Consider the following 21,954-nt stretch of genomic DNA (forward strand, 5'->3'; position numbering starts at 1 on the left):
TTTTTTTATGGCTGTTATAGTTGAATTGAGGCGAAGTCCAAAATAAATTTACTTTGTATTTATTAAGATAGGAAAGCAAAAGCAGCGCTGGGTGGCCGGGGAGTCGCAGCTCCACCAAGGGCTCGCAAATTCAGGCAAGCTAAGCAGCTCTTTTTATCTTCATGGAGGTCGGTTTTGACATCTTCAGTACACCCCTCTGCTTCTTCTGTTATCGTGGCTCCTTCAGGTCTGTCTTACAATTCATCTTTTACATGGTTGATTGGTACAGAGGTTTTAAGCAAAGATAATATTGCGGTTTAACGTTGGTCTAATACAATGTATTTTGACAACATTGTGGTTAAGCCTAGGACGCTCCCAATTCTGGTGCAGAGAGATTGTTCCTCTTGCTTAACTCGTTTGATCACCAAATTACTTTTAGTTACTTATTACAACGGGGGCACGGTCCCTGCCCTGCTCCTGCTGGCCACACCATTCCTGATTCAAGCCAGGATGCTGCTAGCCCTCTTGGCCACCTGGGCACACTGCTGGCTCCTATTCAGCTCCTGTCGACCAACACCCCCAGGTCCTTTTCCGCCGGACAGCTTTCCAGCCACTCTTCCCCACGCCTGTAGGGTTGCGTGGGGTTGTTGTGACCCCAGTGCAGGACCTGGCCCTTTGCCTTGTTGAACCTACACCACTGGCCTGTATGAGCCAGGTCTGCCCAGAGAGACCAGAGGCTGCATCCTAGAAGCAGGTGATGCTGAGGCCAGTTCAGGAGGAAGGACTGCACAAGCTGTGACTGATCCTCTCTGTTTGAAATGGATCAGAGGTCTTTTTTGTACTGAAAGGAGCTAATTACAAAAGTGCACTGACTTTTGTTAACAGTGACTGAAACTCTGAATGGCTTTGCAGCAAATCTGATTAATAATTTGGTTCCTCAACCTACTCTCACTCTCCAATGGAAAAGGTTTTTAAAAGCCCACTTGTTCAGGGGTAGGAATTGCCAACTGCAATGGACTTTTTTCCTTGTTAGTTTTGAAATGACACCTGGATTTAGCAATTGCTCAGAATTAACCTTGAAAAGAAAAGATCTCAGAAAAGTGAAAGCTGTTCAGGTAAGGCAGCAGGAAAAGAGACAGGATGGAGATTAAGAGAGACTTCTTTCAAGTCTATCCATGACAATTTTCTCTTTATTCTGCCAGGCAACCTAAAGTTCAGTTCTCCCCACGTTGCAGTGCTCAGTTACCTACTCTGATTTTCCACACTGACTTACAGAATCACAGAATCCCAGAATGGCAGGGGTTGGAAGGGACCTCGGGAGATCACCCAGTCCAAACCCCCTGCTCAAGCAGGGTCACCCAGAGCAGGGTGCACAGGACATCGTCTAGGACTTATTAGTGGATGCACCTCATTGTGCAGACTGGGAAGTGACCTGAGGAATTCATGTGCTCAGAGCTGCATGCCAGCCAATGTGGCGCGTAAAATTTGCTGAAACCAAATCAAGTCACTCGGAATGAGTCATTCCAAAGCAGTAAGCTCCTCTGAAAGGTGTAACACACACACACCCCCCGCCTTGGATTGTAGCACAGCCAGCTGCTCTCACAGAGGTCTCATGAAGGGTAATGATGTAACATGCCTGAAGTTCCCAGAGTCCGTAATTAAGTATTTCTTTGAAAAGAAAGTGAAGAAATCAATAATGCTGGATTCAGGGAGTAATCTGCAACACAAATGGTCTGGTGCCCCACATTAAGCATAGGAGGTGAGACAAAAATACTACGGTCTGAGCACTGTTTGCTTTGTGCCCTGAGAGAGGCAGGAGAGAAAAGCAGATCTTCATGGAATTAAACATTTCCTATAACCACCTGAGAGATGAGACAAGGCACTCCTGGTGCAGGTACTCACCTGTAATGTGCACTTCCATCAGTCTATCTTACATGACTCTGGCTCTAGCAAATTCCTTTTCTCTTTGTCATGGTTTAACCCTGTCCAGCAGCTCAGCCCCGCCAGCCGCTCGCTCTCCCCAGTGGGATGGGGGAGAGAATTGGAAGGGGAAAAGTGAGAAAGCTCCTGGGCTGAGATAAAGGCAGTTTAATGGGGAGAGCAAAAGCCGTGTGTGCAAGCAAAGCAAACCAAGGGATTCGTTCACTGCTTCCCATGGCAGGGGTGTGCTCAGCCATCCCCAGGACAGCCGGGCTCCACCACGTAACCGTGACTTGGGCAGGTAAATGCCATTGCTCCCAATGTCCCCCCCTTCCTTCTTCCTCCCCCAGCTCTATGTGCTCAGCATGATGTCATATGGTATGGGATACCTCTGGGGTCAGTCAGGGTCAGCTGTCCTGGCCGTGTGCCCCCAGCTCCTTGTGCCCCCCAGCCCCTCGCTGGTGGGGTGAGGAGCAGAAACAGCCTCAGCTCTGTGAGCCTCTGAGCCCAGCTCAGCAGAACGAACACATCCCAGGGTGATCAGTGCTGTGTCCGGCACAAATCCAAACCATGGCCCTGTACCAGCTACTGTGAAGAAAATTAATTCTGTCCCAGCCAAACCCAACACACTCCTTTATCTTCACAGCAGTACTTTAACATTCCAGTCACAAAGCAGATAGGCTGTGTGCAATATCAGCTTGGATAAATATTTAAAAGGGCACTGGTTCTGCAGACACCTGTTATACCAGCAGATGATTTGATCTTTTTCCTTCCCTCCTGTAGCATTATGCCGTGCAAAGTGAATGCTATCGTCACATCTCTGTGCTGTCCAAGACTTGCTGTCTCAGTGGCTCAAAGGAAACAAAGTGGACACAACCTTGCCGTCTGTGTCTCTGCTTGACCCCTTGTCCATTTTTCCGTTTCCCCATCCCTCAAGAATTAAAGCTGGTTTGTGAAAATAGGAGATGGACCCAAACAACTGCTGCCCCTTATGTGCCCTGCAGGCCAGGGAGCTGATCAGTACAGGCTCTGTCAGCAAATCAGCCTACCAGGAGCTCTAAGCCAAAGAAATGATAACCAAGAAAAGAGAGGGCCTGGAAAGGCTGCAGCAGGGACTGGAGAGGAGTTTGGGTAAGAGGACAATCAGCAACGCTGCAAGTAGGGCTTGGGATGGGGCACTGCTGATGGGAAACTGTAGGGACTGTAAGAAGATTTGGTAGCTGGGGAGAGTGTTCTGAGGAGGAATTGCAGTGATCCCAGTAAAAATGACAAGCTGCTGCTTGGAAGTTTCCATTCAGGTACTGCAGAGGGGTACTGGATGTTCCCTCCACCTTTCGTAACAGAAGGAAACCCTACAAAGCCGCGAAAGCCAAGAGCACAGCACTGTATGGTCGAGCAGCTGGACGCTGGCACTGCAGTGCATTCATCCCAGATCCTTACTCGGGATTGTACCACTCAATTTACGGATGCTTCCTATGAGACAAGCTGAGCAAGGAGCTTAAATCCACTAAAATAAAGGGACCTGGTGTCTCAGAGAGCCAGTTTTGCTCAGGTAGCTGCAATTACCATTTTAATTGAATACTGCATCACTACTTTGTGCTGAAAATGAGCAAGGATAAAGCAGAGAGCCTTCCTCTGGACCTTCAGAATGCGCATGGCTGGTGGGGTTAACTCCTGTAGCATACAGTTGCTATTTTGGTTTTGGGCCCTTTGCCATCTTTCAGAAAATACCCACACACAAAGCTTTCTCCATCAAAAGAAATAACCTTTTTTTCATCCTAATTTTAAAGGAGAAATCCAGGTGCTCCAAAAGGAAAGTGCACATCCTCTCGCTACGAAGCAGTGTGTAGCTCTGCACAGGTTCATGAGCTGGACTTCTGGGCCTAGAGCAAATTAAAACTAAATCTTACCAATGCCCCCAAACTATGACACAGGATGCTTCACTGGCTTTCCTCTGCTCAGCTGCAGCTCCTAGAGAGCACAGATCCTCTCCAGTGAGAGGACTTGTACCATGCTATGAGGGGATGCTGCCATACACTTACTTAGACTATCTAGAGGGATTCATTTCTCAGGTTTTTGTTATTCTTGCTGCTGTAGACCACCTCTTTTGGTCATTTCCGAGCACTGTAGCAGAATCAGGGAGCTGGAGAATGTCTGGTTAGGTTTGGGTTTCCACCACCAGTCCCCAGTGTGAGGAATTCAGCAGGGCTGGCACTAAACAGCAGCAGCTTCCTTAGCAAAAAGTAGAGGAAACCCAAAACCTTATTCCAAAACCCATTGCATACAGCAAACCTTGTCCTCAGTGTACTTCTCTTTTTAAAATCCAGAGAGGAGGTATGTCTTGCAGCTACCCTGGAGGTGAATAATCAGGGCATTTCCACCAATATAATCCAATAAACTTAATGATAGTGAGCAGTTCTAGTAATAGTGTGATTTTCTATTTCCTGGCAAGTGACTCATGCTCCTGTGAGGGTCAGTCTGCCATTCCACAGAGCCAAAGCAAACCATGCTGTTATATAAAGTAGCCTCTTCTTTTCTAGAAGATGAAGGAGATGTTTGAACCCTATGTGACATTTTCTACACTCTCTTGTATTTCATTTTGTTTTTATAATAACTGAATTGCTTAGAAACTTCAGCAATGAGCTCGGAACATTCTTGTAATGGATGACACCTGGGTGGGAAGAGCAGCAGGTCCTTTTAGAGGCTAAGCTGAGTGTGCATTACATTAAGGATGTTATTTAAACATGTTTTTTCTTAGGAAAAGTTCATAGCTATTGCTGATAAATACTCTGAGATGAGCTCTTCCCTGCTGAATGAAACCAAAATTGTATCATCACTGCTGATTTTTTTCATTGCATTTTCATATATGTAAAAATATGTTTAAAATATTTTTCCTTCCTTTCCTTTCCTTTCCTTTCCTTTCCTTTCCTTTCCTTTCCTTTCCTTTCCTTTCCTTTCCTTTCCTTTCCTTCCCTTCCCTTCCCTTCCCTTTCCCTCCCCTTCCCCTCCCCTCCCCCTCCCTTCCCTTCCCTTCCCTTCCCTTTCCTTTCCTTTCCCCTTCCTTCCCTTTCCCCTTCCTAACACAGCTGCTTAAATCCCTGCCCAGCTATATCCAGTGGGATTAGCTGGCTGAGCCACTCAAGGCAGCACAGGTTTCTCATTCATGGACAAATGCTTTGCCTCTGGTGATGCATGACTGCTTGCAGCTGCTTTTCCCTGCATAACACCAGGTCACAGAGGAAAGTGAACACTTTCTGCCCTGCCGAAATGCTCTGCGAAATGTCCAGCATGAGGCCAGGAGAGGTCATCGTGGTGGGCTGGGGTGGTAATGGCGTTTATGTCCAGTCTGTCTGACTGCAGTCCCTTGTCAGAGGCCAGGGGAGCAGGCACAGATCCCCGGAGAATTCCCCAATCCTCATCCTGAGAAGAACAGGGAGGAGGAAAACAGAGAGCAAGAGATGGATGCTGCTTGTTTTCCAGCCCCAAATTCCCTCAACCACAATTACTGGCTGCCACAGAAACCTCCTGCCTCGCCCATCATCTCAGAACAAGCCCTCCTGCAGAGCCAGAGGTATTCCTGTGCTGGCTGATGAACGGCGGTAGCTGGAGAGGAATTAATACTCTGAAATACTCAGTTGTCTGAAAGGGCAAAATCAAAAAATAAGGGCCAGAATGAATGTCAAGCTACTATATTTAGCCCTGTCCCTGAGCAGATAAGTCTTTTCTACACTAGGGTCAAGGAGAAAGAATCTAAACCCACTTATTTTCCTCTGCCCAGAAAAGCACACCCCAGAGGAAACACCCAGAGACAGCACAGCATCTCATCACGGCACAGCTCTTTCTGTGGATGGGGGCTTTTAGTACGATGGCCGTGGGCTTTTTTACTGAATGATGAAATCCCAGTTACCCAGGAGCAATTCAAGAACTCACATATTTTTGTGCAATCTATGTTTTCTTGAAATATCGGATTTTGGGTTCCCACTAGGTGGGGCTTTGGTCCAGTCCAGTCTTGCAAATCCAACTAGCAATACTGCACCTGCATTTTTACATTTCCCTCGTTGGCTCCATGCTTATGCTATGACTGAACCTATGTTCTTTCTATGGCTGAATACATTTTTAAGGCAGAGGACATAACGAAGATAATTGCTTCCCCCTGAGCTTTCTGTGGGAGCAGACTCTGCTGTGCAGTGGAGTCTGATCACTTCCACATGATGACTTGCATCCTCCTCCAGCCACACAGGGCTCTGCAAGTGGCAATGTGAGCAACAGGCACCCGAGTGATTTTTCTTGAGTCAGATGGTGAGAAGTGGCTTCTATCTTTTAATTATTGATCAGCATCAGAATAAATTTTTGAGAGTTATGGCTAAAATTTAAACTGCTATTTCTGCAGGTTATTCAAAGCCTCTACAGATCTTTTTTAAGGCATTCTGAACTCATGGGCCCCAGAAAATGAGCTTTTTCTCCCCACAGATGGAGCTGTCTGCTCCTTTGCCACCCAGAGAACAACTGACAGCTGCAATTCTCACCGGGTGTGATGGCTGTTTCTGTCATCTGAGTTATTTCGGGACCTATCAAATACCACTGCTCCTCCCGTCACGCAGTCAGCTACTGTTCCTGCTACTCCTACAGTCTTCAGGAATAATATTTTTGCCCAGGTTCCTGATGAAACATCTCTTCCATCGAGGCTTTGATTTGTGCCAGCAGTTACATAAATCTTAATTTCAGCTGCCTTCTTTCCTAGAGAGGGATTTCTTAAATATGATGTAGGTTTTGGATGTAGGGAGAAGGAGACCCATGAGCCCTGATAGTCAAGCTTACAAGGAGGTGTGGAGCAGTGTCCAAACCCTTCCAGCTTTCGCAGCCCCTCCTCTTCACCAGAGTAACCAGCACTTCGTTATCCTTTTTGCGATTGCCTTTCCACCCTCTTGTCCCTGTCTTGACGTACCTCTGGGAGGGGCTGGTGACTCACGGTCTGTCATACCCCCCATGGTTTGTTCCTGGTGACTTCTAAAGCTGCATCCATCTCACCCCAGTGCAGTGGCCCATCCTGAGATGTCTGTTCTTTGCAGCACAGAACAAAGAACAGAACTCCTTGGACAAAAGCTTTGGGCAGATGAACCCTCCCAGGCCCTGAAGAGCAAGATCCCAGTACTCTGAGCCAGAAGTTATGCCAGGGGGATCTCTGAGCGTCAAGACAACATCAGAGAAACCCCAAGGAAACAGACGGGCTGGACCTACTCAGCCCCATGGGCAGTGCTGGCTGCCAGCACTGGCCAGTGCAGCTGCCCTGGCCTGTGCTCACTGTGGCAGCGCAGAGCATGCGCAGGGAATGGCCGCAGGCGGGAGCGCGGGGGTGCCAGGGCCCAGCCTTCACCCACACCGCCGGGTCAGCCCTGGCCGGGTCCACTGTGGCCAGAGCTTTGTGACAGCAGTGGCTGCCCACATGCGAGGTGCCCACAGCTCCAGAAAGGCCTCGCTGGGGAGAGGCAGCACGAGCGTCCGCAGTATTCATCCTGGCTCCCCTGCTGCATGTGGGGGAGCAACCCCACAACTGCATCCAGCGTGGACACAGCTCCAACCTGCTCATGCACTAATGTGGGTTTGGGGGCCACCACAGCCCCCTGGGAGGTGCTGTGTGATGGGGAAGATTGGGACAGAGCTCCCATCTCCAAGCCCCGTGATGCCTTCTTCAACCTGCATCCCCTTCTGGAAGCCAGTGAGGAGGGGAAGCGCACGCAGCCAGCCAGGAGGTGCTCAGGAGAGCAGTTCTCCTGTTGGCTGCTTGGAGTGGTGCATGCCTGCCCAGCTCCGGTGATCACGCTTCAAATGAGAGGACTTGATACCTGGCATTTAGGGCATGGAAGGCCCCTGTGAGACCTCTTACAGCACTCATCAGTAGCTACGCCATCAGAAGAAACTTCTGTTTATTCTGTTATTACCATCACCTGTATCTGCTGTAATGATGAGTGAGCAAAGGACCTTTCAGCTCCTGTGTTAGGATGAACATTTCTTCTGCAAATGAGTTCAGCCAGGGAATTTTCATAGCAGGACAGAGGGCAGGTGAGTACGGCACATCTTTAGCAACAGTGCTGCCGTCCATGGCACCATAAAGCCAGCCAGAGATTGGCACAGTTGGTGGCACTGGATCTTTTTACTTCTGGATGTGTGAAACAATGAGAATCTCCCACGGGCTTCCTGACAGGGCCTCTGGGCTCATACAGCGAAACCTACTAAAATGAAGTTATTCCGTGCTCTGATTTTGCACAGAATTAGTAAAATAGGCAAGAAAACATGGAGAGAAAACACATGCTATGAAGAGGGAAAGAAGGAGAGAGTGTCATCTCCAGGGTCTGTGGACACTTTCTGACTTTCTGGCTTTGTCCTGCATTCCTGGGTCTCCCCCAGACTGCTTGCTGCATTACCAGCATAGCCGCGGCTCGGGGGTGAAGGCTGAAGCTTTCGTTCCCGTGTGTGGGGAAGGTGGGGTGAGGGCCACACCTTCTCCTTGCCCTCCTAGATGACACGGCTCTGTGGGCAGACAGAAGCTTCTGTTAAGTTTTCCTGGTCTTTGTTTCTACACAAAATGCACTTTGTTTTGATTTGACAGAGAGCCAAATTGGGCCTTTTTTCCCTCTCCCACCAGAGGAGGCTGAAACGCACAGCAGGTCTTGGAGCCAGCAGCAGGTCCATGCTCTGCTCTTCTCCCAGCATTTCCGAGCACACCCTTGGGGAGAGGACCAAACATTCAACAGCAGGTTTGCAATCAACTAAATAATGATAAATCCCATGCTGAAAACAAGCAGATGCCAGCCAGTGCTTAAATAAAGCCTTTCCACACAGCCTGTCACAGGGTGAGAAGCGGGAATGGGGGGGTGGGGGGAGCTGGGAGTTCAAAGTTTGGGGGGTGCTTTTCCACTGCTTGTGAGAGGCTCAGAGGGCTGAAATAATAGCAAAGAAATGGAGCTGATCCTGCAGAAACCGTGATCCACCATGGGGAGGACTGGCCAGCAAACACTCCTTGCTCTTCTCTGCCTTCCACCACGCCACCTAAGACCCGTGACTCCTGTCCAAGAAAGTGGGGGTGAACCTCGCTCCCCAGCAGCCCTAACATCAGTAAAGAAAAAGGGCTTGGGCATTGCCTTTCCACTCTTCAGGATCCATCTGAGCAAGCAGGATGCAGAACAACTTCTGCCTGTCCTGCAAATCCCATTTCTGCCTGTGGTCCCTGCTTTGGGTGACGAAGAGCTGCCAGCCTTTCACAGATCAGAAGAGGTGGTACCAGAGATTGCAAAATGAGTTAAAAATGGAATGCAGCAGAAGTATCTTGTCAAAGCAGAGGCTGATGGAGAGGCTGGTAGGAAAAAACCCACTCCAATGAAATCCTGTTTGGATATATCACCATAAGGAGAGCTAAGCAAAGGCTCCCCAACACCAGCTCCTAGCAGAAGCCAAGCAAATGCCAAACCAAATGTTCAGCAAGGGCATGCAGCTGGTGTACAGTAGCTGATGGAGCCTGTCCTAACCAGCACTTGAGAGCAGGAAACTTCTGTCCCCCAAAATCAGCATAGGGAAATGTGGGGAAGACGCACGCTGATGCAGATGTAAGGCGGGTGCTCTCTGCTCATGAATGGCTGCGCTGCCTGGCTGCCCAGCACCAGGACAGGCTGCAACCTGCGCCACTATCAGAGAGGCCAGCTTTGCTCTGCCCAGCAGGATGGGTCTGTGGGCACCAGTCAAGACCAGTGAAACCAGCAGCCTGAGCTCTGCACAGCCAGGAGCTTCCACTGAAGCTGCCCTGTAAAGCAGGGTGAAGCCTCATTCTGCAGCACATCATGTGAAACCCAAGGGTGAGCGGGGGAGGTCTTCTACCTTGCTTCCCCACATTTCCTCTCCCTGGTGAGGACAACTCTCCTTAGACACTCTGCCAGTTACCTGTGCCTTTGGGGAGCCTCAGGACCTCCTTGGAACTGGTTTTGTAGTGAGGAAAAGGGAAATGTGCAGCAGGGTTCATAGCACTGAAGGGCTCGGGCACTCAGGGACACTGTATGTTCACAGAAAGGGAAAACCAAGGAACATCTTTTGGGAAAACTGCTGCCTTAGCTTGGGCAAACATCCCCACCACAGATACTAAGACTGGTCATGGGCTGAGGAAATTCTGCCTTGGAAATGCAAGTGTTCATCAAAATCCCCCAAAGGCGTTGTCATTTGCACATAGTGAAAAGCTATAAAGAGCCATCAAGGTTTAGCCACAGCCGTCAGCTAAGCCGCAGGCAGCCACACGCTCACCAGCCCCGCAGGGGGATGGGGAGAGCATCCCAAGGGCAAAAGTAAGAAAACTCATGGGTTGAGATAAGAATAGTTTAATAATTGGAATATAATAATAAATTGTAATGAAAACAACAAGAAAGAGAGAGAGAAACAAAACCCAGGAAACAAACCATGCAACCGCTCACCACCCACCAGCCGATGCCCAGCCCGTCCCCCAGCAGCAATCCTGCCCCCGCCCCGGCCACCTCCCCCCAGTTTCTATACTGGGCGTGAGGCCCTATGGTCTGGAATAGCCCTGGGGCCAGTTGGGGTCAGCTGTCCTGGCTCTGCCCCCTCCCAGCTCCCTGTGCCCCTGGCAGAGCAGGGGAAGCTGAAAAGTCCTTGCCTGGTGTAAGCCCTGCTCAGCACCAACTGAGCCATCGGGGGTTACCAATATTCTGCTCATCCTAAACCAAATACACAGTACTGTGCCAGCTGCTGGGAAGAAAATTAACTCCATCCCAGCCAGAACCAGGACAACAGCACAGCCCACAGAAGGCTAAGCCAGAAGAAGATCCTTCCTTGCTGCTTTGGATGACAACCATCCCTTGTAAGTTGCCATCACTCCTTTCCCAGCAGGGCAAGTCTCCAAAGCGCATGGAAGCTTCCCTTGAGCACCCGCAATGGTGCCAGCTCTCAGGCAAGCCCTTATTTCACATCGCTTAACATCAGATCTGTCAGCATTTACCTCCCAGCTCTTCAGTGCCAGCTGCCTGCCCTTCTTGCAGCTTTAGGAATTGTGTGGCAATGATGTCCTTATGTTACCACTCACCAGAGGAATCCAATGACTGGGGCTTGCTGCTTGTTGGTTTAGATTTTTAAGAACTTTTGCAGCATTCCCCACCCTCCCTGCAAAGCTGTAGCATCCTGGTGGCAGCAAAGCCCCAGGACCCCACCAGGAGCCAGAATTTCACCTACAAGTTTGCATTAATCAGTGCTAAATTCCCTTTTGCCCACAGTTTTGATGCTCCCACATTAACTTTTTGAAGCTCTTCTGTCATCTGGTTGCGCCTTCTGGTTTGCTAAGCTTAATGGCTTGAGGATTTGCAGATCAGTTCAATTCTGGGGACTTCATTCTTGGCACTTACGTCTCTAGAGGTGAAGTCACAGTGTTCGGAGGTGCTCCCCATTCATCCCAGTGTGCTTAAAATCCTTGTTTTCTCATCCCCAAAGTGAACCTGGGTTTTCAAGACTCACGGGGGATGTTTCCCAGGGGTCAAGGGAGAATCAACATAGAAAAAAAGGATTGCTGGTGGTGTGGATGATCAGCCCTCTGCAATCGTTACTGGATCCTGGGGGGAGGAAATGCAATTAAGGACATATTGATCACTGGGCCAATTTCAAAATCTACCCTCAGGGGTCTGACCTACTTTGGACTAAACTTGTTCATTGGCAGTTTCCCCCCTGCTCCCGAAAGTAGCTGCATCCACAAGGACACTGTTGCTCTCCACGGAGGGAAGTGGGGTGACAACTCTGGGTGTCCCCTCCGGTTGGATGGAGCCCACAGCAGTAGCACCGAAGGGGGTGCAGCAGTGCTGGGCAGATACATCACAGCTGGCCACCCCACTAATGGAGCAACTGGGAAAAGATGGGCAAAACCATTCTTACTGTTTTATTTTTTTGGCAGGGCAGATCTAGTCTGGAGCCCTTGAGAAGCTATAACGGTGGGGTGATCTCCAAGGCCACTTTTGCCATTGCTTTTTGGGGTAATTGACCCAGGGAAACAGCTGAGGGTGGCAGCTTTTGCATCCAGGTCATTGGAACAAGGTATTGCAGCCGTTTCCAGGCACAGAGTGCTGGGCAGGGGAGGGCTTCTCAGTGCTGGGGGCTGGCTCCTTTGTCCCCACCCGCCCCGGGTGGACACGAGTCAGTCTGAGATGGGCAGCGCAGATGTACGTGCTGTACTGCAGTCACCACACAGATGAGGGAAGAGGGGGGCACAAGTCCCCACTCCCTATAGCTGCCCTGCTCAGAGCTCTCCCTGGCCAGCAGCTCAGCGGCGGCAGTTCATCCTTTGCTTTCCTCTGAGGCCGAAGGAAGAAGCTACTCTTGCTTTGCCTCAGGAATTGCAGACACAGCGCTTGCCACAGATGAGACTTTTCCTCATGTAAGGCAAAACCCAAAATTGAATGCGACCAGTCTGAGCACAAGGCTTCTGATTTCCCTGCATGAGTGTGCATTTCCCTGCCAGAATTGGTTCTCAGGAACATCAATAATCACAACAGTTCCTGGACTATTATTTAATATGCATGCATATATGAATATGTGTAAGAATGTGTAATGAGTGCATACACGTATGGGCTGTTCAGGGCACACAGAATGTAAGTGTCAATGAAATACTTACCTCTCCCCTGCCTTTTCCTGTTTGCTTAACACTGAAGTAGGCTGTCGTATATCATTGGAATTGGAGATGTTAGAGGGACCTCATGTAGGAATGAGTGCTGTTCTGCCTCTGATACCCTGGTAGCTGGGAAGGTTCCAAGAAATCACAGTCTCCTCTGAACTGGGATGCAACAATAAGGAGGAAAAAACCCTTAAATTCTGCCCTTTGCTAAAATTCACAAACCTCACAGGCTCTGTGTCTGAAGGTAACATTGGGGTCAAGCTCAGCAAGGCCATTTGGACCTCTGGTAATGCTGCCTCGAACGAGCAGACCACAGGGCACAGCAACAGCAAAGCAAAGCGGAAATCCTGCTCAGTTCCAGCAAGCGGGCAACAGAGAAAAAAAAGAGTGAGGAAAAAAATCAGATGTGCTCTGCCCACCAAACCTTGCCTGGATACACAGTTTTAGCTCCACATCAGTCACGGGTCTTGTATAGACTGAAACCCTGTTTGAGGAGCTCCAAAGTGGCGCCGGGCTGCCTGGCAGGCAGAGCACTGGAGCACAAGCCAGGCTGTGCAGCTTCCTTCTGCCGGTGACCTCAGCTGACCTGGGGCTTTCTGACTCCTGTTTCCTCAGTTTCCCCATCGACACAGTAAGCTCTGCTCTTTGTAAAGGGCCTCTAGCAGATGGGATGAGGGGAGCTGTCTGCACTTGGCTAAACCTGTGATTTTGCTGGTTCATTTCCTCTAGAAATACAATACGGGAGGGGAAAGGCATCTGAAATTTGCAGAGGGTGGAGGAGAGGCAGACTGGGGCAGCCAGGCAAGAACTTTCACATCAGACTTGCGGAAAGCAACAGCCTGAGACCCAGCCAGTGTCCCCGACATGAGAGCAGGCAGTGGGCAAGCACAGAGGTGGAGCTTACGCTGGGGGTTGTTAGATACAGAAGGCTTGGATAGGTCAGTGCTAACCACATGCCTGGGACGTGGATGAGGGGAGCAGAGCAGAGAGCCATGCTGGCCATGGTGGGGGCAGCCCCAACCCTCCTGGCCCTGCTCAGCATAACAGCGGCTTTTTGTGATGCCCAGGACACCTGCCCAGGTAAGCAGGGCACAAACCCACTGCCATCCCGCTGAGACAGCCTGTTTCATCTCCCCCATGACAAAAGGAGCTTGAGGGAGGGTGGGATATGATTTTTTTTTGCTTCTATGCTTTTTTTAATTCAGCTGCAAGTGGGAGGAGGGTAAGGGGGAGGATGAAGTCTCAGCAGCCACTTTACAAAGCTGCTAGCTCCAGCAAAAGCCATAGCATCCTCCACCGCCTGTCAGTGGGATCTCAAGGAACAGGCTGTCCCCGTGGAGGTTTTCCATCCTGGCGAAGGTGCTATGTTCATGGTGCCTTGGCCCAGTTACTGAAGGATGCAGAGCAATACAAAGGATCAGCCAAGTGCTTGCTGGGTGCCAGCCTCCCTGGCAGCTGGGAGATGTTGCACAGCCCAGCTTTCTGTCTGTATTCCTTGGGACAGTGATGGGGGCGATTTCAAACTGGGCTGGAGCTGGGAAATTTGGTAGAGCTTTACTGTCCACAGATCCGCCAATGCCACTTTCTCTGCTGTTAACACCCCCCAGGGCACATCTCAGCTTTTGTTTTATTGATCTACAGTGTATTTGTCATGCATGCAATGTCTCCTGTAACAGCCTCCTCTCCCACTGAACTCCCCTGAAGCCAGAGAGGTTCGGTGTCTGGCTCCTCCAATAGGTGAGATCCTCGATACCCTCTGTTAACCTGTACAACACCCCCCAGCTCCCGCCCTCGTTGCCTTTGCTTCTGCTGTTCCTGCACTCCAGAATTGTCTTCATTCCCGTAGAGGTGAGAATAGTGGGACTGGGTGATGCTGACCGACTCACCGTTCTCCAAGGATGCCCAGGGAACCCAGGTGCCTCTGGCCCAAAAGGAGAACGAGGCCTCGCAGGAGCAAAAGGTGAGGCCCCAAAAGGCAGCAATGAACACAGTGGTAGGTGATGGCTTTGGGCTGGAGCCGTGGCTGGGCTGGCACTGGCTTCTGCGAACAGCCAGAGAGTTGAATGGGAGTGGAAAACACCCCATCCAGGGATGTCCTGGTGCACATGGAGTCAGCTTTTCTTTTCTGAGTCCTGTCACAAGTCTGAAGTGGTCCTGGGGTGGGAAGTGTCATAAGTCAATTGTTTCTTCTACAGTAAAAACATCCATTTATTTTCCAAGTCTGTATTGAAAGGCCTGGGTGGGAGGGAGGCTACGCTGCTCCTGCATGTCTGCTGGGGAACAGTTTGGGAACTGCAGGCACCCCCCTGCCCCAGGAAGTGAGGGAGACGGAGTCCTTCAAGGATTTTCATAGCCAGCTCATAGAGGCGAATCACATCAGCAGAGGGAGCAGATCCACTGCAGCAAATCCAGGGGCTGGCTCCAAGGTGTATGAAGCTCACAAGAACTCACACACGAACTGCAAATTGGGACTTAGGCTGGCAGTGCCGGTGCTGTGTAGCTTCAACAGGAGAAAAGGTGTTTACAATATGTTGTAAGACTGAACTTATTTAATAAAACCCAGCTTCCTTGTTTCTGCGAAAGCCAAGGCCCAGCTTCCCGGGCTTCTGTACCACCCCCACTCTGGTCTGTTTGCGATGTGCACGTACAAACCGAGTCTTTCCTTGCAGGAGAAATGGGAGCCCAGGGACTCCCCGGGAAAGCAGGACCGCCTGGTGCAAAAGGTAATGCATGACATTCAGCTCTAATCCATAAACCTACCCAAGCTTGGGACGTGCACTGGGAGGCTGGGTCTACAGAGGCAGATGTATGGATGACCATATCTATGTACGACCACTTTGGGGTGGTCATAGCCCAAGAAACAACCCTGGAGCAGCACAGGCAAAGCAGGATTTGGGGGTATGGGTCTTGCCTGGGGTGAGTACTAGGAACAGTGTCCTGGAATGGGACACACCACAGAGGAAGATACTTCTCAGAGTTCCCCACTGACCCTCACCAGCCCCTATGATGCTGAGTGCTTCCAGCAGCCCCCAGGCCTGGACTTGGTATGCACTGCTGGACCAGATGGATGGGATCAAACTGCCAGGGAACAGCTGGTACAGGGTAAAGCAAGGAGGGAATGGAGGGTCCTTTGCAATAGGATGAGCCCCTGAAAAGAGGAAGATGTCTGCTGAGAAATGGGCTTTCACCCCACCCAGGCTGCACTCAGGCAGGATCTGTGTGCTGCAGACACTGGAGAAGTGTCTCTTCTAAAGAAACGAGTTCCCAGCACAAAGAGGCACCCAGGAACTGGGCACTGCTGCACCGATTGGCTGGGAAAACAGCCTCTTTGCATGCTGCACACATAGCTATTTCCTGGCCAAAAGCACCCGAGACTTCAGCTGAAACCCCAGAAGGAGATGGATGAACCCACTGGAAAAGCAGCTGTTGCCCAAAATCTCACAGGTGCCTCCAAAGCCCCTGAGATGGGGCTGTGAATGCCCCACACACTCAGCAGACAGAGCCACAGCTCTCTCCCATGTCCTGCTCTTCCTGCTGCTTCCCAGGTGCTGCTGATCTCAGCAGAGCACCGTAGCCTTGCACCACTCAGCAGCCTCTCCTGAACATTTGGGACATATGGAGGGGCCAGAGTAGCCACCCAGAGAGCCACAGTAATTTGGTTGCATCAAGTCACCTGCGGTGAGCATTTCCCTCTTGTCTCTTGCAGGAGCAGCTGGAGAGCCCGGCTTCCCAGGACCGACAGGTAAATCACACTGCACTGAATTTAGCACGTGAGCTGGTTTAGTTAAACTTCCACCCCGTGCTGTTCTGGAACAATGCGTCAAGTGGGAGCCACTATAGAGAAGTAGAAGTACCCCACCAGGTACTGGATGGGGCTGTTTGGTGACAGTCGTGCCCCATCATCGGCTCAGCCCCGGTCTGGGGGGTATGGGCAGCCCGTCTCCCAAACCAGCAACAGGGGCTGGCCCCAGCTCAGGCACCTGATGCTGCCACCCAGCACCATCAGCTACGGAAATCACGGGGTTTGCAGGCTGCTCAGCGACCTGGAGAGCTGCTCCCTGTGGCTGAGGGCGCTGGGTGTCGCTGACGTAGGTACAGGAGCCTGTGGCTTGCACTCCCACCTGCCTTGTCCCCTTCTGCTCTCCTGGGTCCCTGCAGATGGGCTTTGGTGGGCCAGTGGGTCTCCCATGGCAGGCCCGAGAGCAGCTGGGGCAGAGAACACACTGAGTTACTCCTTCTGCCTGGTTTCTCTGTACCTCTGTTGTGTGCATGGATGAGCCAAACACTTCCCCTAAGCCCTCTACCAGTGCAGCGGGATTTGTCTTGAAAAGCAAATGATGCCAAGTGCTGGAGGAGGGGAGGGCATGTTGTGGAAGGGGAAGAGCAACTGACAGTGGTGTTTGCCCAACAGGAGCAAAAGGAGAGCCTGGACTTCCAGAAACGCGGGGTGAGTTCCACCCAAGGTCCTTCATGCCAGCATTGGCTTTGCAGAGCAGATGATTGTGGACTCCCTGCAGCAGAAGTCAGGGCAGCAATGAAAACGAACTCAGCCTGACGCTGAAGGACAGCGTAAGGCAGTATGGCTGTTAACCCATCTGCTGCTCACGGCCACGTGCAGCTTCTGTGTGTCCACCCTGCAACACAGCCAGGCTAGGTCACATCTCTGAGCCCTGATTGAACTGTCTGCCCCCTGTGTGTACCAGGGGAGGCCCGTCAGTTTTTGAGAGCCTCAGTGTCTTGGTTTCCAAGATGAAACCACTAGAAACACCTCTGTAGACATGCTGGTACTTCAAAGGCAGCGTTCACATGTGTGATAGTGCTCGGATTAACTTAATCAGTTAAAAAAAAAAAAAAGAAAAAGAAAACAAACAAGCTCCAGTTGGCCCATCTGCCTCCATGAGCTAAAGCCCAAGCAGCGCTACAGCCTGCTCTGGCTGCCCTGGGACGCTGTAGGCAGCCACGTGCAGAGGCTCAGGCGTATCAGAGCTGCTGTAACACTGGAAAGAGTCTGGGATGCTGCTGAGCTGCCCCTTGCTCAGAGGAGCCCCAGGCGCTCCTCTGCCCTTTTACATTTCCTGGGTATGTAAAAACATTTGACTAGTGAAGGAGATGCTGAGTCCAGGACCATCACTCCATTGGGAAGGACCCCCATGCCCCAGGGCAGCCAGGTACGGCCGTGTCTCCATTCCTCAAACACAGTACACTGATACCTGGGCCACCAGACCAGCACGGGTCATCTCCCGAGGCTCTCCCCTGTGAAAGCCACAAACGCAGCTGTAAGCTGGGATGTCTGATAGGGACCATTCCAGCCAAGCCTTTGGCATCTGTGACTCTGAGCTTCTGTCATCTGGTGCGGTTTTTAGGAAGAAAATTACATGTATAAATAATATACAGGTATATATTCAAAAGTGCCGATTGGCCAGCCCACAGAGGGTGACCTGAAAGCTGTGTTTCTGCATTACAGGTAGGTGGTTTTTGGTGTCACCACTCCTGCGCTGCCAACTACCCACACACTCCCCGTGTTCCCCATAAGTTCCCGAGCCCAGACAAACTCCTGGATCACGAGTTTGTCATCCCGCTCCATCACCCAGATGATCACCTAGACCCCCAAAAGCATTGCTGCAGATGAGAGGAGTCTGAGCACCTTGGGTCGTCTCCTCGAAGATGCCCATCTCCCCTGTGGCACACAGACTGGGAGACTGCAGTGGGGTTTGGCTCCCAGTAGGTGCATGCCGGAGCCCTGCAGTGTTGGGAGGCCAAAGGGCTCAAAGCCTCTGGCTTTGGGCGTGAGGCCGATGTGCTCCTGGATGCACTGAGCATGTGGTAACGCTTTCCACTTCATCTTGTTCCCTGTTTTGCATAGAAGCCAGGAGCTGCCAAGAACTACGGGGTAAAGGGAAGATCCTGAGCGGCTGGTACACCATCTACCCCCACGGCTGCAATGCCACCACCGTCTTCTGTGACATGGACACGGATGGTGGAGGATGGATTGTAAGGAGGAGGAGGAGAGGGAGGTTTCTGTGTCCCTACAGTGATTTTTATTAAGGGTGCAAAGTATGGCACCAAAATAGAAACAAAAAGGGAGGAAATCCCACACTAAGGGTACAGCTGAGGTTCATATCTGCAAGGCTGGGTGAATCCCTGCAGATGCAGCGGACTGTCCAGGGAGATGTCTCTGGGAGCAGGCTGAACGCCACACGCCCACTCTCTGTGTACATCAGTAAATCGTTTCCTCCTCATTTCCTGGGGCAAATGGAAGAGGTCTGTGAGCCAGGGATTCCCCTGGGGTACGATCCCCAGAGAACCACAGGAGCCTGCGTTGGACATAGGGGCAGCATTTGCTGCGGGGGGCTACGCCACCCAGGCGCTGCGGATGCCTTCAGTGGGGGTGGCCCGGTGGGACTGATGCTCTCCTTTCCTGCAGGTTTTCCAGAGGCGCTGGGATGGGTCAGTGAACTTCTTGCGAGATTGGGACTCATACAAACAAGGCTTTGGCAGCCAGCTGACGGAGTTCTGGCTGGGGAATGACAACATCCACCTCCTCACCTCGCTGGGTAAGGTCAGCCTCTGTCCCAGGTTGGGGTCCTGAGAGTTCAATCCCTGGGTCAAACTTGGTCATTAAAGGGCTCAGAGCTTTCACCGCCGCCTGAGGCCCCAACAGTTGATCCTAAACAGCACACAGGCTCTTGCAGCCTGTTACACACAGGCAATTGCCGCCTAAAAAATCTAGAAACGGGAAGAGAACAAGCTGCCTGCATGACCTACCCTGGAGATAGGCCAACACGTCTTCCTACCAGGACTGGTTGTGCTGGCACTTGTCTTGCTCACATGCAGCCTTGGAGTCACAGTTGTGTGCAGGACTTCTGGCCATGTGGCTTTCAGTGCCCACGACCACCCAACATCGGCTCAGAAAAGGTGCTTCACAAGAAAGCCACCAAAGGGACAGGAGGTTCTGCAGGAATTTCAGATAAATCATAATCTCTCAAGCAGTGGAAGCCCCTCTCAGTTAGGTCAGGGCTCCTTAAACCCTCCACTCTGAAACCCTGTGCGTACTCACCATCAGCCTTGCACCACCACTGCCAACCTTCTCTTCTAGGACCCTGTGAACTCCGCATTGACCTGAGAGACTTCGAGAACAACTACTACTTTGCCAAGTACGCTTCATTCAGAGTTTTAGGAGAGCCTGAGAAATACAAACTGGTTCTCGGAGACTTCCTCGGTGGAAACGCTGGTAAGTTAGCAGCAGCTCACTGTTTTCTAGGGCATTTCAGAAGTGTCCAGCATTTATAGTGCAGACCAGTATCACGCAAATTCCTTGTACCATCTACATTTTGGGTCAATTTTTGAAAACTGGTCATGATACCCCAGATGCCAAGTAACCCCTGGGTACAGGGAAGGGCATAGGGACACCCATCACCGACAGAGCATGACCCAGAGCATTACCTACAAGCCCAGCCACACAGTTTAGCAGCAAATGTGGAGCCTGTTCCTGAGCAGCACCTCACCCAGTGTGACCTGGGACCCAGCAGCCAGGCCAAGTTCTGCTCTCAGTTGTATTGGAAGGAGATATTTGCCCATGAGATTGGGCATTTCCAGGGCTGAGGTGCTGTTCAGGACTGGCAGCATCAGCACCGCATCCTCTTAATGCCTGATGTTTTGTTTTTTCTTTAAAAAGCAAACAAATGCTCTGCAAAATCCAATACCCCTCTTGCAGGAATGAGTGAAGCCAACACCTGAGATAGCAGTGCTCTGGGTTTATGTGGCTTCGTACACTGCAGCTCTGTCTGATAGTCCAGACCTCAGAATGTCTGAAGAGAACCCAGTCGGTGCAGAGAAGTGACACCCATGTAGTTACACAGAGCAGGGGCTGGCCCATCTGCCTCACAGGCATAGAGAAGTTCCCTGTGTGTTTTAGCAGCCCTAGCAAAGCTCAGGATACTCCTTTTCACCAGAACTGAGGAGGAAATCCAGGCAATCAAGAGCACAGCAGGGTTTATAAAATCTACCTTGCACCCGGCCAGTGGTGCACAGAACCATCAGGTCCCCTTTGGGTGCTCTATTGCAGTAATTGCACATGTGGTCTCTGCAGGGGACTCCCTCTCCTACCACAAGGACATGCCCTTTTCAACAACAGACCAGGACAACGACATGAGCGCCTTTAGCTGTGCCACAGAATACAAGGGAGCGTGGTGGTACAATGATTGCCATTACTCCAACCTGAATGGGATGTACTGGCTGGGCGTTCACGGGAGCTACGCTGATGGCATAAACTGGAAGACAGGCAAAGAATACCATTACTCCCATAAGCGAACAGAAATGAAATTCAGACCAGTCTGACGTGGCAAGAGGGTGTCTGACAGCACCAACGAGATGCCACTCAACAGCCAAGAGAAGACACAAAAAATAATGTTGTTTGAGGGCAGAACTGGACCAGGAGGGACATTACAGGCTGTGCCTTCAGCCTCGAGCAGACTTTTAGAGACCAGACGAGATCGGTGGTGGTTTGAGCTCCTATAAGCACCAGACTCTCACCCTGGACTGTCTCTAGAAGCTCCACAGATGCTGACTGAGCCCAAGCATCTTCTGCTGAAAAGCGTGTTACCTTGATTTAAAGACTAAGTGATAGTGAGGCTACTGCAGCTCAGTAAGGCTCTCGGATATTATTACCCTAACTGGCAATTACTGTCAATTTGCAGTCTAATCCACCTATATGAAGCCTCCAGTGTTCTTGCAGCCTCATTTTCTGTTGGACCCAAGAGCCACCTGAAAGGCGCTGAATTCCTGACCCTGCCTCTCTCCCTGCAGGCTGTGATGGAGCCACGATGTAGGCCAGCACAGAAAGGACTGAGCTTCCAGCACTGGGCTGCCAGCCCTGCCACCTCCTTCTCTGCCCATTGCTTCACACAACACGTGCTGCAAGACCTTGGGGGGCCCCTCGGCTCCTGGAGCTGCAGCAGCACTGCCCAGCACGTCCCACCAGGACACAAGCTGCAGAGCCCAGAGCCAGCTCCCGCTGCTCCTCCAGAGCACATTCCTAGAGCTCATTCTTCAGCCGCTGTGGACCGAGAGCTGGGTACAAAGCAGTCTGTCCTGCAGCATGTGTGTACTGAGACACTGCAGTAGTCCCAAGCCTTGCATGAGTGGACATCCTGTAATTGCCAGCAGGTGCCAGTATCTTCCATTTCACCTTGTTCCCAGTAGCATTTGAAGATGGGCTATCTGCTGGTGGATGGGGGCTGTCCCTCCAGTCCGTGTGATGTTTTATTTGACTGTTAGCAGAACTGGCTATGAGATCTCTTCTTCCCGGACTCCTGCTCCTGGACTCCTCCCTGCAGCCGGTGCAGGGGAAAGGAGCCTGGTGCTAACTCCTCACTGCAGGAATGGACCAGGGTCAGCAGAAGCAG

At 51.2% G+C, this 21,954-nt stretch overlaps 2 protein-coding genes across 2 annotated transcripts in view; one reads left to right on the forward strand and one right to left on the reverse strand.

Moving 5' to 3' along the window:
• ANKMY1 (ankyrin repeat and MYND domain containing 1) overlaps window positions 1-6,878 on the reverse strand; it is a 57,294-nt gene extending 50,416 nt beyond the window's left edge. The window contains exon 1 of the mRNA XM_035891861.1: window positions 6,845-6,878. Within this exon, the coding sequence (XP_035747754.1) occupies window positions 6,845-6,878 (34 nt within the window). The remainder of the gene's footprint in view (window positions 1-6,844) is intronic.
• A 1,020-nt stretch (window positions 6,879-7,898) lies between these two features.
• On the forward strand, window positions 7,899-20,887 carry LOC104123971 (ficolin-2-like). Its single transcript, XM_035891862.1, is given in 11 exon segments — window positions 7,899-7,959; window positions 8,305-8,384; window positions 13,524-13,540; window positions 13,542-13,630; window positions 14,397-14,510; window positions 15,220-15,273; window positions 16,257-16,292; window positions 18,414-18,541; window positions 18,975-19,104; window positions 19,647-19,781; window positions 20,640-20,887. Coding segments are annotated over 11 exon segments (1,092 nt in total).
• Window positions 20,888-21,954: the final 1,067 nt, after the last annotated feature.

This window comes from Egretta garzetta, unplaced genomic scaffold (assembly GCF_000687185.1).
Source record: "Egretta garzetta isolate BGI_Z169 unplaced genomic scaffold, ASM68718v1 scaffold143, whole genome shotgun sequence".
Taxonomy (NCBI): Eukaryota; Metazoa; Chordata; class Aves; order Pelecaniformes; family Ardeidae; genus Egretta; species Egretta garzetta.